We start from the raw sequence: 17608 nt of genomic DNA, 5'->3' as shown, positions 1-17608 counted from the left end.
CCTGGAGCACTGGGTGTTATGCACAAACAATGAATCATGGAACACTACATCAAGAACTAATGATGTAATGTATGGTGATTAACATAACAATAAAAAATTAAAAAAAAATTCTCATCACCAGGAAAAAGAATTGGAACTGTATTAGGCAACGGATTTTTGTTTGTTTTTGAGGTGATGTATGTTAACTAAACTTAGTGTGGTGATCCTTTTGTAATATATATACAAAAATGAATAGTATGTTGTATACTTTAAAGTTAGACAATATCATATGTCAATTATACATCAATTAAACTGGAAACATTCTGGATCAGGAAAAGAAGAGATCAGTACATTTAAGATGTCATTAATTTGCCATGCCATATGAATTTGTGTGCAGACCTACATAGCAACCTGTACACAGCATAAAATACTGTTTCGTGATACTTTAAAAAAAAAAAGTTAGGTTTTCTCTATATAAGCGGTGCTCAATTAGATACATGATTTGCAAACATTTCCTCCAGTCTTTGTCTTGTCTTCTAATTGCTTTCTTAACAGTTTTCAAGAACAAATGTTTGAAATTTTGATGAAGTCCAAAATTACCAATTTTTTTCTTACATGGATTTTTGGTTTTGTATCTACAAATCTTTGCCTAATCCAAGCTCACAAAAATATTCTCCTCTGTGTTCTATGAAAGTCTCTTATGGGGACACGTGGGTGGCTCAGACAGTTAAGCGGCTGCCTTCAGCTCAGGTCATGATTCCAGGGTCCTGGGATCGGGTCCCGCATCGGGCTCCCTGCTCTGCTGGGAGACTGCTTCTCCCTTTCTCTCTGCTGCTCCCTCTGCTTGTGCTTGCTCTCTGTCAAATAAATAAAATCTTAAAAAAAAAAAAAAGATTTCAAAGAAATTCTCTTATGGTTTTATATTTAGATTCATTTTGAGTTATTTTTTGTACCTGGTATAGCATTTAGATTCTTTTTTGAGTTATTCAGATTCATTTTAAGTTATTTTACATTTAGATTCATTTTGAGTTATTTTTTATACATGGTATAAAGTATGTATCAAAGTTCGTTTACTCACATATGAATATCCAATTGTTCTAGCACTATTTGTTGAAAAGACTGTCTTTTTTACATGGAATTCCTTTTACACCTTGTGCATACATGCTAGACTCTTTTCTCTTAATCTGTTTATCTTTATGCCAATAATGAAGTGTCTTGATTACTGTACCTTTATAGTAAGACTTGAAGTCAAGTTGTTTAAGTCCCCTTTGTTCTTTTTCAACGTTGTTTTAACTCTTCTAAGTTCTTTGCATTTCCATGTGGATTTTAGAATTTGACAATTTCTCCAAAAGTGACCTACTGGAATTTTGAGTGGGATTACACTGAATGTACAGGTCATTTGAAGAGAATTGATGTTTTAACAATATTGATTATTCCAACCATGAACATAATATATCTATTTTAGGTTCTTTTTCGGTTTCTCTCAGCAGTTTTGTAGTTTTCAATATGCATGTCTTTCACATCTTTTAAGTGTTATTTATTTTGCGGGGGGAGAGGGGGAAAAAACAAGTAGGGGGAGGGGCAGAGAGAGAAGCTGACTTCCCGCTGAACAGGGAGCCCAATTCAGGACTCTATCCCAGGATCCTGGGATCATGACCTGAGCCGAAGGCAGACACTTAACCCACTGAGTCATCCAGGCGCCCTCACATCTTTCATCACTTTTTCCCAAAGTATGAAATATTTTTATAGCATTGTAAATGACATTTTTTAAAAATTTCAGTTTCTGACTATTTGTTACTTGAATATAGAAATACAGTTATTTCTGTATGCTGATCTTGTATCCTGGAACCTTGCCTAAAGTTGATTATTAGTTCTAATGGCTTATTGTTTAGATTCCATTCAGATTTTTTACACAAAGTAGGGCCAGGACCTGAGATCGAGCGAGTCTCTCCTTAAATTTTCTTCTTCATGTACTTCATTTGCCTCACTGTCATCTTAGCTCTGCATAGACGATTCTATCTGTAAAGAAAGACAGTTTTATTTCTTCCTTTTATACATTCTATCTGCTTTTTGGTAGTTTCAAGCAGGAGGGCAAATCTGGTCCTTTTTACTCTTAGTTTGGCCAAAGATAGAAGAGCTGTATTACTTGTCATTTGCTTTTTAATTTTGATTATGATAGTTTTTTATTTTAATGAAGACTCTGTAAATGTTTATGTAGCAAAATCTGTCCATCTTTTATGTTGACAATTCTTAACATTTTCTGACTCATGCAGTCCTTTGACAGATAATCTGATAAAAGTTATGGATCTGATTTCCAGAAACATTTATACACATTCAGATTTCTGTATGTAACTTCAGTAGTACACAGAATCCCTGAAGGCTGGTCTATTGAGTCCCTGTTACAAATCTTGATTATATCAGTTACTTTACATCTTATATTTAGAAAGGCCTTCTATTTAAAAGTATATAATGAAGGAAATACTTTTTAAATGATCACGGTATGTTTTTTCTCCTTTGTATATTCGAACAGGTGCTTACAGATTTTCAAATTCCTTAATTTTAAATGATCAAAGGAGATAACATACGTGAAAGCCTTCTAAAAACCATGAAGTGCAGTATATGTGCTGTTGTCCTTATCATCATCATCATCATCAAAAACATTCACCCTTTTGACCATCTATTCCAGCCTGAGAATTAAATCCAAAGAAAGAATTATTTTAAGAAATAATTTGAACGGGCGCCTGGGTGGCTCAGTTGGTTAAGCGACTGCCTTCGGCTCAGGTCATGATCCTGGAGTCCCGGGATCGAGTCCCGCATCGGGCTCCCTGCTCGGCAGGGAGTCTGCTTCTCCCTCTGACCCTCTTCCCTCTTGTGCTCTCTGTCTCTTATTCTCTCTCTCTCAAATAAAATCTTTAAAAAAAAAAAAAAAAAAAGAAATAATTTGAACTATGAAAGTACTCCTACACACATGGTCTGTAATGAGGGAAAACAGAAAACATTGTAAATATTCAGTAATAGGAGAATGCATGAATAAATAATAGAGCTTCATTAGATGAGATGTAAAGAATTTAAAAATGGTAATTACAAGGGGCACCTGGGTGGCTCAGTCGTTAAGCGTCTGCCTTCGGCTCAGGTCATGGTCCCAGGGTCCTGGGATCGAGCCCCGCATCGAGCCCCGCATCGGGCTCCCTGCTTCGCGGGGAGCCTGCTTCTCCCTTTCCCACTCCCCCTGCTTGTGTGACCTCTGTCGCTGTGTCTCTCCCTGTCAAATAAATAAATAAAATCTTTTTTAAAAAATGGTAATTATATAGTAATAAAGATATGAAAGTTGTCTGTATTTAAATTGAAAAACTTTACATTTTATTCCTATTATGGTATCTTGCATAAAATGTACATATGCATAAAAGTTAAGAGGGATATAGAAATATGAAAATAGTTGTTTTAGGGAGATGGGTTTGTAAATAATTATTTTTATTATTCCTGCCTTTCCTTTAATTCTACTCTGTATGCCTTTGAGTTTTTATATCAAATGTTTTCTGTATACATATATTTAAAGTTAGGCTCCCATCCCAGTTTGTTGTTTACCAGACTGAGAGATTGCCATGGCCTTCAAGGCTCATTTATAATACTGCCTGACATAAATTGTCCGTGAAATTATTTTTTCCTTTTTTATGCTTTTATAGTATTTAAAAACTTCACATTTTTTCAGTCATGTTGTCTTATTATTACCCAGTTTTTATAAAATGTATTATGTAGTTCCTGATCATTTATTTAATGCTACCATTTCATGACTTAATTATTTCATTGTGCCTTTGTTGTGTTGACTTGAACTTATTATAGATTTATTTTTCCAGTTGCCCAGCAAGAGGCTGAAATGTTCAAACGCTACAGTGGAACATTTCCATTACCTGGAATACACCAAAGTCAAGATGCTTTATGCACCTGTCCTAAACTGCCTCACCAAGGCTCTTTTCAGATTGATGACTATGTCCACACTGAACATTCTTCAATGAAGATGCAGCAAGTGAAACAGAGACTCGATTCTGTCACAGTATGTTTAATGATTTTATGCAGTTGAGAAGTTGGAAATTTTAAAACCATTTTGATTCTGTTTTACGTTGCCATGCCAATAAATATTAATTCAACAAAGTTAGTTACTTAAAAATAGAGTTTCTTGTGCTTTTACAGTTCCTTTGTGGTGTTTATTCTAACATCACTCACTGCAGTAAATAGACCAATTTAGGATAATCTACAGGCTTTCCTGACCTGATACTTCTGTAAAAACGAACCCAAGACCTGTTTTGCTGTTTAAAAATGGAAGTGTGTGTATGTGTGCATATGTGTAATGCACACAAACACAACAAACACCAACCTGGGAAAATATTTACATAAAATATATTAGGATCAGCCTCCTTAATGTGCAAAACTAAACAGTAAAGAAAAATAGACCTCCACAAAAAAATGGATAAAATTAATAAGCATGTACTTCCAAAAAGAGTAGACACAAATGTTCCTTAAGCATATTTAAAAGGTCTGTTATCTCACTACATGAAAAAAAGTGCCGTAAAAACCAGGTATTGCCCATAAAACTGGAAAATAGATTATGAAAGTGAGGAGGATGCTTAGTTAAAAATATTGTGCTATTTATTCTGTTAGCTATAAACTTCTACACAGTCTTTCTCAAAGATAAGAAGTATTGAGAAGCTTAAATATCCTTAAAAATATTTATGCTCTTTGACCATAATAGTTCTTTTAGTTAGAGTTAGCCTTGAGCTCCTTGAAGACAGGGACTGTGCAGACTTGTTCCGTGTTGTGTTCTCACCTTTTGGCACAGTGCCTGGCACTTAATAAATATTATCCCTTTCTCTCCTCCTTTGATAGGAATCTTGACCAGTTTTAAACCAAACATATCAAGAGCTACACTGAGGCACCTTTAGTTATGACTGTACTCACTTTCTCTCCTTTTCTTTCTTGAGAAAATTAGAATTTCAGGTATATCAGACTGCAGGTTTTGTTGGAATATATGAGAAATATTTTATTCTTCTCAGTATAAATTTTAGAATATATATTGTAAATAAGTTTATTTCAGTGTTATAAGTCTGTGTATTTTAACATTTTATTTTTTAATTGAATTATGTGTGGTGTTCCAGATTTTAAAAGGAATAGTTAAATTGAGTTTTGAAAATTAGAGAAAAATGTTTCTTCACTAGGGAAAAAAAAGTGTCCCTTGTCTAAAATTTTACATGACAAAATGACTTTGCAGATTTAAGAGAAACTGACTCATAGATAAATAAAAGAACAGGTTTCCTACAATCTGTTGGTCTTCACACTGTAAAACTTATCATCCTGGAATCAACTCAGTCTTGTAGTTTTTCTTTTCCATCATCTTACATAGCTGTCATCTTCAGATAAATGGAAGGATATATGAACAAAAGAAACCGGATGTAAAGGAAAAATCAGAAAGATATTTTTTAAGATATGAAATCAAAGGCATGGGGAAGCACATTGGTAATTTATTATAAGAGAAAAATTTATTTCTGTTAGAATCATTAATTTATTTAGCTTTTACCACGTCTTTTTAAAAATTATTTGGAGTTTCTGTTTGCATTGGGATTGAGGTGTAGATCAAGGCTGCCTTTGGAAATGAAAGCTTTGTTTGCTGTGTTTTTGAAAAACCATATTTTTCCCATGTTGAGACAATTCACTGAACTTTTTTTCAAATGTTATCTGCAGTGTTTTTTTTCATAATGTATATAGTATGTATGGAAATAAACAAAAAGTCATCTTTATTCCCATGGCAGCTCTATTCTTTTTATATTTTACAAACATTTAGTTTGTCTGGATTTTTACCTTTTGTCACAATGCCTTTTTCTTGTTTCCTATAATTTATTTTGATAGAGCCCCAATTTTTTTTTGTCAGGTTATTACTTAATCCATTGAAGACTATAACAGTGGTATTCTACAGAGAAGTTTAATAGAGAAGACTTGATTACTTCTATATTATAGAAGACTGTATTACTGGAGATACTTCTTTCTTTGTAACCACAATAGGAATTTTTTAAATAAAATATAGTGCAAGCTTAGGGTGTGTGTGGGGGGGGGGGGGTGGGGGGGGTGTGTGAATTACATAACCAATTTAGTTCAACAGGCGTTTAATAGGCGTTTACTCATTAATGAGTAAAGGATACAAAAATAGAGGATTCTGTGTTCTCTGTAGCTTTACTGTGTAGTCCTTTTGCTGTTTTCCACATAACAGTTTTGACTGTATATTGCTGCTACAGCAGGTCCCTGGAAGGCATACTGCAGCCCAGATAGGTTCTCCTAGCCAGACAGTATCTGGAGAGTATTGACAAAATTCATTCTAAGGTTTTAAAATTTGATCCTCTCAGTGCATCCAGACTTGCTCAGAATCTGGGGTACCTACTAGGAGTAATCAGTCTTACAAAAAGTTGATTTATAAACCTAAAAAACATCTTATAGTGAAAGATATACCTTTCCAGCTGCCTGCCCACTCAAGACCACTCTCCCTTTTAAAAATTAATCTGAAATCCAGGTTAGTGATTACAGAACTGATTACTAAGCAGAGTCATAGGAATAGGGATTAGATGGGTTTAAGGACATTTTATGCCAGCTTTGAAAAAAAGGTTAATTTTCTCTGCCCTATAGGAGATTTCACCTAATAATGTTTGTTTGGTGGTAACTAACATCTATATAATTATGAGTAATAACTGACGTAATGAATTATGGGTAATAACTGACATAATGTGCTAAATGCTTTACATGTTCATCGTATTTAATCCTCAAAACCATCGAATAGTGTGGGTGCTAGTATTACCCCCATTTTACAGAAGGTGAAGCCGAGGTTTCCAGAGCCCATGCAGTATCACCCATGTCACACGGACAGCTGGCACTGGAGCTGAGATTGAGTCCAGGCAGTCAGACTCTCATGCCCAGGCAGTTTCACTTTCTCCTTTTAGGAATCGAATTACTAATATCCTTTATGACACAGTGTCTTTCCCTTAGAAATGTCTGGATAAAAAATTGATGTTCCTCTTTCAGTTCTCTTTTTTCCTAAACTCCACATTCATCATTACCGTTTTTCTTTTCTCTAGTTCTGTTGTAGGCTGATGATACATGCTAGCTAACCTTTCTTGGACTTGAGTATGTTTTGTGTCTCCTTAGCAAATTTTCAAATCATTCCTTATGTGTTGACTTGTACTAGTTTCTTTTTCAGAAGTGATCCTCTCTTGGCCTTGTCCCATGAATTTTATAGGCGTTTCCTTTCTGTAGCTCTTTCAATACTGATCATATACTTTGCCATTCAATAGGGTTTATTCTTAGATTTCCTCTGAAATAAATTATTAATGTGGGAATTATATTTGTGGGCATTGTTATTTATGGAGATAATTATATATGGCAATTAATTCTGGGTGTGTCTTTGAGACATGTTAGTGCTCTGGTAGAATTTTAGCATTTTACCAGTTTATTATTATTAAGTTTGTTATTAAGTTTATTGAGGCCACATGTTTTTCTTGAGACAGATACATGTGGGCCCTCCAGAGTCTTGTTCTCAGTGCCTTTTGTTGCGGCAGGTTAGATTTACTAAGAACACATTGAGTCTCTTTAATTCACAACGTAGAGTGACAGGTACAGGGCGAGGGTGATAGACAAAGAAGCTCTCCCAAATATTGATTTTGGTTATTAAAAGATTAATATCAGGATATGTTGAGAAGAGTTGATAATTTTATTAAAATGAAATTATGAATATTTCCTTACTTACTGTATTGTATTTCTTTTAGGAGGTGATACAAGCCTGTGCTGCAAAGGTAAGTAATTTTTACTGGAAGGAAGATAACTTAAAAACTGTAGCTTTCACTCTGATGTACTAAAAAATTGAAATGTACCATTCATACTTTTTAATAGGACTTGTACAAAAGTTAATCAGATGTGTATTTTCCTTATCTGAGCTTGAATTTATCAAGGACTTATATACAGGAATCTGAGATTTTAGCAAGTACCTTCATATTTTTGAAGATTTAAGAATATTAAGCAATAGGGATATATTTTCAGTAAAGGACCAGCACAGTCATTTGATCCTCTGAGAAAAATATATACGATACTTAACAGGTAAGAGACACCAGTACAGTTCCAGTGGATGTATGCTTAGTAAATTGTATAAGCCTTGAAATGCATGCAAGCTGCACAGGAAGAGCAATGATAACTGTGCTGATAATGCTCTTGATCATTTATACCAATGTTACACACTTCTTTTTCCATTTAGCTATGTAGCAATCCTGAGACACAGATTAGATATTATTGTTATTCCAATTTTAGAAAGGAGGAAGCTGAGGCTAATTGAAGTTAAGTGATTTGCTCAAGACCCCAAAGCTAGTCTAAAAATAGTAGCATATAAAAAGGCTTTGATTATTAAACAATTTCAACGAAATTGTATCCGAGATGCTTTCAACACAGCACCTTTCTTCCTTTTACAAGCAAGGTTATTTTATATCCAGCCTTTAACTCACTTGTCAAGAAAATAAATGTTAATTTAAAAGAGTTGGAATGGCACGCCGTGTTTGTCCTTTCCTCTTCTTCTGTCCGCTCCCAAAATTCAGTTGAATAATTAGACATTCATTCATTTCTGAAATGTAATTATATCTGACACAAGGTGAAAGGGTGAGACCTTCAAAAGGGAATTAGAATGGTATTTGTATGTTCAAAGACTGCTTTATGTAATAGTGCAATGGAAGTATTTTTTTATTCACTAGACATCTACCATGTGGCAGGCACTTGGAATACAGAAGTAAGTAGTAGGCTATTGTTTCTTTTCACATGGGACATCTTATGGAGGGAACATGTCAGAAAACACTGGGCTTACTGAGCTGTCCAGTATCAGTGAGGACCCATTACTTTTTTACATTTTATATAAATGGAATCAAATAATATGGGGTCATTTATAACTGGCTTCTTTCACTTAGGATAAGGTTTTCACAATTCCTCCATTTGTCGCATGTTATAAATACTATTTTTTTTTCAAGATTTTATTCATTTATTTGACAGAGACACAGCGAGAGAGGGAACACAAGCAGGAGGAGTGGGGGAGGGAGAAGCAGGCTTCCCGCTGAGCAGGGAGCCCTATGCGGGGCTCGATCCCAGGACCCTGGGATCATGACCTGAGCCGAAGGCAGATGCTTAACGACTGAGCCACCCAGGCGCCCCTATAAATACTATTTTTTATTACCATATAAGATTCCATTGTATAAATATATTACATTTTTTTTACCCATTCATCAGTTTATAGACATTTGGGTTGTTTCCACTTTGGGGCTATTACAAATAATGCTACTATGATCGTGTATGTGCAAGTTTTTGTGTAAGCATATGTTTTCATTTCTCGGGAGATATAGCAAAGAGTGGAATTGCTGGGACATATGATAACTCTGCATTTAACGTTTTGCAAAACAACTAAACTTACCCAAAGCGGCTGCACCATTTTATATTCCTGCCAGGAATGTATAAGTGTTCCAGTTTCTCCTCATTCATGCCAACATGAATTTTTTCTCTTTTTTAGGAAATAGCTATCCTAGTGGGTAAGAAATGATACCTCATTGTGCTTTTTGATTTGTGTTTCCCTAATGACTAATGGCATTGAACATTTTTGACGTGCCATTTGTGTGTCTTATTCGGAGAAATATCTGTTCAAATTCTTTAAAAAATTTTTTTGTCTTTCTGGGGTGCCTGGGTGGCTCAGTCGTTAAGCGTCTGCCTTTGGCTCGGGTCATGATCCCGGAGTTCGGGGATCAAGGCCCACATCGGGCTCCCCACTCAGCGGGGAGTCTGCTTCTTCCTCTGCCCCTCACCCTGCTCATGCTCTCTCTCACTCTCTCTGTCTCTCTCTCAAATAAATAAATAAAATTATTTAAAAAAAAAAAGTTTAAAAAATTTTTTTGTCTTTTTAATGTTCACTTTTAAGAGTTCTTCATATGTTCCAGATAGAAGTCTTCTTTTCAGATGATTTGCACATGTTTTATTCCACTTTGTGAGTTCTCTTTCCACTTTCTAGATGGTGACCTATAAAACAAAAAGGTTTTAATTTTTATGAAATTCAGTTTATCTGTTTTTTTCTTTTGTCATTTTGCTTGTGATGTCATATCTAAGAAACCATTGCCTAACCCTGCATTCCAAAGATTTACTTCCTTTTTTAAAAATTTTAATATGTTTAACATTTAAGTCTGTGATTATTTTGAGTTCATGTTTTTATATGTGTAATGCGATGTAGAGGTCTGCTTTTATCCCATTGCACGTGGCTGTCTAGTTGTCTCAGCACCATTTGTTGAAAAGGCTATTCTTACCCCATTGAATGGTCTGAGCACCATTGTCAAAAGTCTTTAATCTTGAAAGCAGAATATATTTCTGCAGTTTCTCATCTATTACAACCAGGATAATAAATTTTTACCAGGTATCTTAAGTTTCTTCTTCCCTGAATCCCAGCCAAAGTTTTATGTTGTTGAAAACTCACTCCTTTTTTTCTATTAACATTATTTAATCCTTGCCTACTAAGGAGTGTGTGTGTGTGTGTGTGTGTGTGTGTGTGTGTGTGTGTGTGCGTGCGCCCACGCGCACATGTGGGCTTGGGCTGCCCTCAAAGTATGCTCCTGGAAGGCCTCTCTGAGAGAAACACTTGACAAGGAGTAGCTCCTGTCCTGTAGAAGTCCTCATCTAGAAAGATAAGGGGCGTGCTCGAGAGCAGGAAGAAGAGCGCTGTGCATAAATAGTAACAGTGAGCAAGCAAGGGGAAACAGTGTTTGATGGCCGGGTTGGAGAGGTGATCAGGAGATCATGCATGCCTGTTAGCATGGAAATGCAGGGGAGGCATAATTTCCCTTCTGTCCTAGGTTCTGTGGCTGGTCTAACAGTTAAATTGACTTAAGAAAAATTAATAAAAGCAAAATAATTATGTACATATGGGAGCCCAACAAAGAAGGAGACTACAAAGCTGCCAGGCAGTTGAGGCTTTTCTACCATCTTTACTGGAGGAAAGGGATAGGGGTCTAGGGCTTCAAAGTGGGATGGCAGTTCAGGGGAAGGTGAGAGGAGTAACTGTTTGGTAAACAAAGGCTTCCCCTCCACAGAGGTGAAGAGTTCTGTCTGGGCACAGCTCTCTTCCTAGTAGAGGCCCCTTTTCTAATGTAAATTTGCCTTATTAAAGAGCAGCTTCTATACCTGTTTTCAGAGCTTCTCCAGTATCTGCAGTTTCTCAAAATAATCCTTATGCCAAAGAGGCATATTTGAGGGTGACATGTTCTGCTAAACCTTCAGTAAAGACTTAGGTATTGTTTTAATCAGAGAAGCAGTGATGGAGGTATTAAGCTGGGGAGAATGTGAGAATAGATTTTAAAAGGGGAGTAATCCAAGAGGAGATGGTAGCCTAGACTAAGGATGGTGTAAAAGATAAACGGATACCTATTAAAAATTTTAATAAATAAGTTTATTTGAGCAAAAATTGATCTGAATGGCATAGTACCAAACTGGAAGTGGTTAGAAGTGCTCCAGTGGCAGGAACTGAGGAAAGACTTTCATAGAGAAAAGGCTGAAGCAAAGCAAAGACATTATAAATTGACTATAGTCTAAAGCCTAATTGGCTGTTGGTGATTGGTTGCCCTTAGGTTTCGATTTTGTAACCTTGAGGTATCTGCAATCTTAGATTTGGGCTTGCTTCTGTAGGCTGTAAGCCCAGCCGCCATGGCATTAGAACTGCCTCAGACTCATGGCCTCCTGTTTAATTTAACAGTGGCAATAATGAAGATGCAGGCAATGGACACATTTGCGATATATTTTGGAAGTAGATGTCACACAGCTCGGTGATGGATTGCATGTGGTGTAAGTGAAGGAATGAAAAGTTGGTGTCACTTCCAGCAATTGTACAGATGCTAGTGGTGGCATGAGGCTGTAATGAGATGAGGAATGCTGGAGTGGAGGGAGCAATTTTTAGGAGTGGAGTTTTGGATAGGGCTGTAGTTGTATAGTAGGCAATTGGATTTCTGAGTCTTGAGTGCAGGGAGTAAGTCAGGGCTAGTGTTCTATATTTTTAATCTGTGAGATTGAGTAAGATCACCTGGGAGAGAGAGCTAAATACCTGAGGCACTCAGCCAGGAGAAGGGGATGTCAGGGAAGCCTGGGGGAGAGTATTTCAAGCAAGAGGAGTGGTAAACTGTCACATGCCACGGAGAGAATGAGTAGAAGAGGATAGAAAATTGAGGATTGTGTTTAGCTAGATGGTGTCCTTTGGTTACCTTGATGAAAACCATTTAAGTGGCAGAGACAAAAGCACAATTGAAGTGGGTTGAGGACGGAATGGAAGCCCATCAGTTTTGACCGGGGAGCAGAGAAACAGGACCTGAAGAGGAATCTCAGATGGACAGTATTAAAGCATACTTATTTGCTGATTGGAATAATCCAGTGGAGATGGAGAAGTGGGGGATGTACCACGGAGGTGGTAATTGCTGGACTCAAGTCCTTGAAAAAGTGAAAGAAGATGTAGTCCTGAATACTAATGGAGACACTGGCCTTAAGAGGGGATTTTTCATCCCTTCTGATAGGCATATAGGTAGAAACTGGGTAGATGCTTAGATACAGATTTGATGATGAGAAGCTGAGAGTTCTCATCTGATTGCTCCAAGATAGTAATTGGTATTAGAAGCCTTGCATTGCTCTGAATTGTTATAGCCCTAAAATATCTTCATATGAATTTATAATTTACAAATTTCCTTGCTCTTTCCTTTGCTTGGGGTTGGATTGAAGCATATCAGAAAAGGTATTACCTGGAGTCTGTTTCCATTAAGCTTTGTATTCCTCACAAATGGAATTAATTTGTTTTTCTCATGTTCCCAAACATACTTATATTCATTTATATTCATACCTGGCATCATAATTGGTCCCATTCTTCCTTAAATGATAATTAGTTCTGCCTGTCTTCTCCAGAATTAAGTTATGAATTCCCTCAGGGAGAAACAGCTCTGTCTTTCTGCTTTCTCTCCTTGCTTCCTTCCTTCCATCCTCCCTTCCTCCCTTCCTTCCTCTTCCTCGCTGTTTGCCTTCCTCCCTCCCTTCCATCCTCCCTTCCTCCCTTCCTTCCTCTTCCTCACTGTTTGCCTTCCTCCCTCCCTTCCATCCTCCCTTCCTCCCTCCCTTCCTCCCTTCCTCTTCCTCCCTGTTTTCCTTCCTCTCCTTTCCCAGCTTTATTTAGTGTTGACTCCACCTCTGATCTTATGTTTCTGAATTTCCCCATTCCTCTGTCAGCTTAACGCCATGGAACTCTATTTGTTTTTTTAAATCATTAATATCCCCTACCCTACATGAATATAAAGGCAGCCAAGCTAAAGTTTATTGAATTATATTTAGTAGAACAATGCTATAAAGGTAAGGTCATAACTAAATTATAGTTAAACACATCCTAGAACATATTATTCACTGAAAAGTAAAAAAAATTAAAAAAAATAGAGAATTCAGAAAAGATAATTTTTTAATCTCCTAAAAAAAGTTTGGATATTTGAGATTTGAATAGAATACCGGTTTGCAGTTTTTTGGAGAGTTTCTTTTTGATAATTTGTTAATTTGTTTTTAATGCTCGTAATTATTTCTTCATGTCATTTCAGAACTGGATAAAAGCAAATGAAGTGTTGTTATTTTGACAATATTTGGGAGACTGGCTTGACTGTAGGAGTGTACAGGCCACAGTAGGCCACTAAAATTATGGAATTTCATTCCTGGAAATTTTAGAAAACAGGAAAAACTCCTTGTGTTAGGAAAAGTCAGTTTTTCCCCCATGTGTCTCCTTTACTCTTGCACTACTATCAGTACTCGAAATACTTCTGGCACCAGATGTGCTGTGGTTTTTCCCACACCAAGCAGTTCTCTGCAATACCAGCTGGGTGCCCCACAATTTGACTCCATTGTGACACTGTCTACCTGGGGATGGCGGCAGATTGGCAGATCCCACAGATTAAAGACTCAATCCCACAAGACTTCACCTGCCCCTCTCCCCCATCCTCTGCCATTTCCGATGCCAGTTGCAGATCCAGGTTGTTACCTGTGTTTCTGAATCAGCTATAAATAGGTTTCCCATAACAATTCCTCAGGCTCAGTTCACTGGAGCAGCTCACTAAGAACTCGGGAAAACAGTTTACTTACTATTTGCCAGTTTATTATAAAGGATACAGATGAACATCCAGATGGAGAGCTGCACAGGGCAGAGTATGTGGGGAGGGGCCTGGAACTTCCACGCCCTCTGCAGGCACACCACTCTGCCAGCATTCCCACGTGCCACCAGCCGGGAAGCTCTCTAGACCCCATACGGCCGGGAGTTTTATGGAGGTTTCTTCAGGTAGGCATGAACAGTTATAATTTCATTTCTAGCCCCTCTCCCCTCTCTGGAAAATGAGGGATGGGCTACAAATTCCAAGCTTCTAATCATGGTGTGGTCTTTCTGGAGGGCAGCTCTCATCCCAGAACACACCAAGAGTCACTTCAGGAGAACAAAAGACATTTCTGTCACCCGGGAAATTCCAAGGTATGTTAAGAGCTCAGTGTCTGGAACCAGAGTCAAAGACCAAATATTAGAACAAAAGATCCTCCTAGTACTTCACTTAGGAAATTACAGGGTTTTAGGAGATCTGTGCCAGGAACTGGAGCCAGAAACCAATATATTTTTTTCTATTATTTCACACACTAATTTCTAGATTTAAATTTGAGTATTAAATCATGTAATTCAATGTGTTCCTTACATTTAAGCCCTTTATTCTCTAATTTTTATCATTAAAAAGTTAGATTTGAGAAGTCTGAGAAACAAAAAGTTTTAAAAAAATAGTCCAGGGGCGCCTGGGTGACTCAGTCTGTTAAGCGTCTGCCTTCGGCTCAGGTCGTGATCCCAGGGCCCTAGGATCAAGCACCGCATCGGGCTCCCTGCTCAGCAGAGAGCCTGCTTCTCCCTCTCCCTCTGCCTGCCTCTCTGCCTACTTGTGCTCTCTCTGTCTCTCTGTCAAATAAATAAAATCTTTAAAAAAAAAAAATAGAGAATCCAGAGAAGATAATTTTTTTTTAATCTCCTAAAACAAGTTTGGATATTTTTGTCATGAAGAGGTAAAAAGTAAGTTGAGATTTGAATAGAGTAGTGGTTCAACACAAATACTACCTTAACTTTGGGCAAGGTTTTAAACATATACTCCTTTCACATGTATATTAATTCATTTGACCTCTATGTAGTTCTTATTAGTGCTACATGAGTTATTTATTAAAGAAAGATGAACAAAAATGGGTTCTTTACTGTCAAGAAGATTAGTCTGGTGGATGGTAACTAACCAAATAGATAAGCACACCGAAATGTTACCAGTGTTGTGATAATAGAAGATAGAAGATACAAGGCATAGTGGAGAGACAAAGGAGGGAGACGTAAGTTCTCCTGGGAGAATCTGAAAGGCTTTTCACACATGATGTAAAACTTGAGCTAAAGCTTAGAAAAGGAGTTGGCATCCACCAGGAAGATGGAGCCAAATGGAAAGCCCATTCCTGGAAATGGAACAGTAAGACCTAAGTCACAGGGACATGAAACAACCTGGACAGTCTGCAGAGCTACATGCATTTTGTTGTAGCTGGAAAGTAGGAAAAGGAGCGATAAGGTTGGAGAGCAAGGTAGTCATTAGAATATAGAAAACTTTGTATGCCAGGCTAAAAACTTCGGACTTTATCTAATGGAACAGCTGGTGCTGGGTTTAACCAGAAATGTTACTCAGTAAAACTAGCATTTTAGAAAGATCAGCTTGTTAGCAGTGTAGAAGAATTAGAGAAACAGGAGATAGGGAAAACAAATCGGGACGATTGCAGTAGTTTGCAAGCAGAGAGGAAGGCCTGACCCAAAGCACTGACTGGAGAAAGAGTGGGACCAGATGTCAGAGCATTTAATTGACTTAGTGACTAATTCTCTGTGGAGGATGAGATGGCAATGTAGGATTTCCACCTTTCTGATGGGGGCACCTAGGTGGATAGAGATAGCTTTCCCTAAGGAAGTAAATAGTTGAGAAGTTGGTTTAGTCATGAACCTAGTGACTGGAAGAGTTTTGGATTTAAGAAACGTCTTGTGATAACACCAATAACTGGGTGTTATTGAACACTACACCAGAAACTACTGATATAGTGTATATGTTGGCTAACTGAACATAAAAATAAAAAAAAAAGTCAGCATAGATGGCAGATGAAGTGACGCAAACAAACGTTACTGCCCAGGGGAGCCACACAGAGTGAGGGAAGAGAGGGTCCAGTGGGTCTAACAAACAGCCCTGATAAGCAGTGGCAGGATAAACCAACAGAAAATAGTTTTCCAGAAACAAGAGAGGGAGTGATGGGCAGTGTTAGAAATCGCAACCACTTAAATGAATCTGCTAATTGACCATTTAAAGTCTTGGGTGTGGTGACTTTAATTTCAAATTTAGTCTTCTGGTGGAGAAAAGCATAGTTGTACTTGGTTGGAATTGAATGGTTAAGTTATATGGATAGCAGTTATGTGCTGTTTTTCAAGGAGTTTAGCTTTCAGTGAAGCTTAAGGAAATTATGGAATCGTGAGAATTTTTTATTGTTTGCTATTTGTTTTTATACTGAAGTAGAAAGAGCTCTGCTTATATACTATAGGGAAACAGCCAGTAGAGCATTTGGAAGTAGAATTTGGAAGAACTTTAAGTATCCCCAAGGGAACAGATGGAGGGATTAATCTTGAACAGAAGGACACTAGAAGAAAAGAGGTTGAGGGTGGATGCAAGAAGTATATTCTTTCATAGGTTTGAAAATGAAGATTGCAGAGGGTTGAAGACCAAATTTTCTCTGAGTAGTAAGGAAATACATTAAGAAAAGAGGCAAAGATTTGGAGAAAACCAAAATATATTGAGGTTAAATTGACTTTGACTAAGTCATGTTGTTGGATAGGTGGTTTGAACCAGCACCAAATCTTAATTTTAAGCTTTGCACAGGGAATCCTGTTAATCATCTTTGCACTACCAGTCTTGGTATATATATCAGAGGCTCAAAAAGTCTGGATTAAGTGCTGCAAAATAAAACTTCGTTATAACTGATTCAAATTGGAATTCTGGTTTTAGTTCATGTAGCAGTGATGAACTGACTTGGGGGAGATTTTCTGGCACCTCACCCCACTGTAGAAATTTCTCTTCCAATAGGAACTGTGTTTCTTCCTAATCCCTCACGTCACTGTGGTAATTTATAAGGAAAATATATAGAGACGTAGAGCTCATGTTTGAATTTCTCTTCGTGACACCATAGGGCTACTCATTTGTTAGGTTTTACTTACCTAGAAATCACAGGAACTTAAGCTGCTTTAAATTTATGGTACGAGAATGTTGATACCTGGCTTCAGTTGCCTTGACTCTCTGGCTCAAGTTTTCTGTTTCACTTGTTCTTTAATTATTGGGATTCTAGTTTTTATAACAGACATTTGATTTGCAACAGAACGTTTCCTGGTCATTGGGGGGTTTTTTGCAACCAGAACCATCTTCAAATTGAAGTATTATCTGCATTGTTGTTCCATTTTAATGGAAAAAAAATAGCCTTCTGGAGGAGGGAGGGAGAC

The 17608-nt window shown here is 37.2% G+C and overlaps 1 protein-coding gene across 12 annotated transcripts in view; it reads left to right on the top strand.

The window, feature by feature from the left end:
- Positions 1 to 17608, top strand: part of AHI1 (Abelson helper integration site 1) — a 220893-nt gene that overhangs the window by 88145 nt on the left and 115140 nt on the right. For all 12 annotated transcript variants that reach the window (XR_012378584.1, XR_012378585.1, XR_012378587.1 and 9 more), the window contains 2 exons: positions 3834 to 4030; positions 7779 to 7805. Coding sequence is in view for 7 of the 12 variants with exons in the window: in XM_073893965.1 (XP_073750066.1) it covers positions 3834 to 4030; positions 7779 to 7805 (224 nt within the window). In the remaining 5 variants the exon portion in view is untranslated. The remainder of the gene's footprint in view (positions 1 to 3833; positions 4031 to 7778; positions 7806 to 17608) is intronic.

The sequence above is a fragment of the Callorhinus ursinus genome, unplaced genomic scaffold, assembly GCF_003265705.2.
Source record: "Callorhinus ursinus isolate GAN/ISIS: 27379988/994484 unplaced genomic scaffold, GSC_fseal_2.0 scaffold6, whole genome shotgun sequence".
NCBI lineage: Eukaryota > Metazoa > Chordata > Mammalia > Carnivora > Otariidae > Callorhinus > Callorhinus ursinus.
The sequence above is the reverse complement of the archived record's forward strand: the minus strand, read 5'-3'. Positions and strand labels throughout refer to the sequence as shown.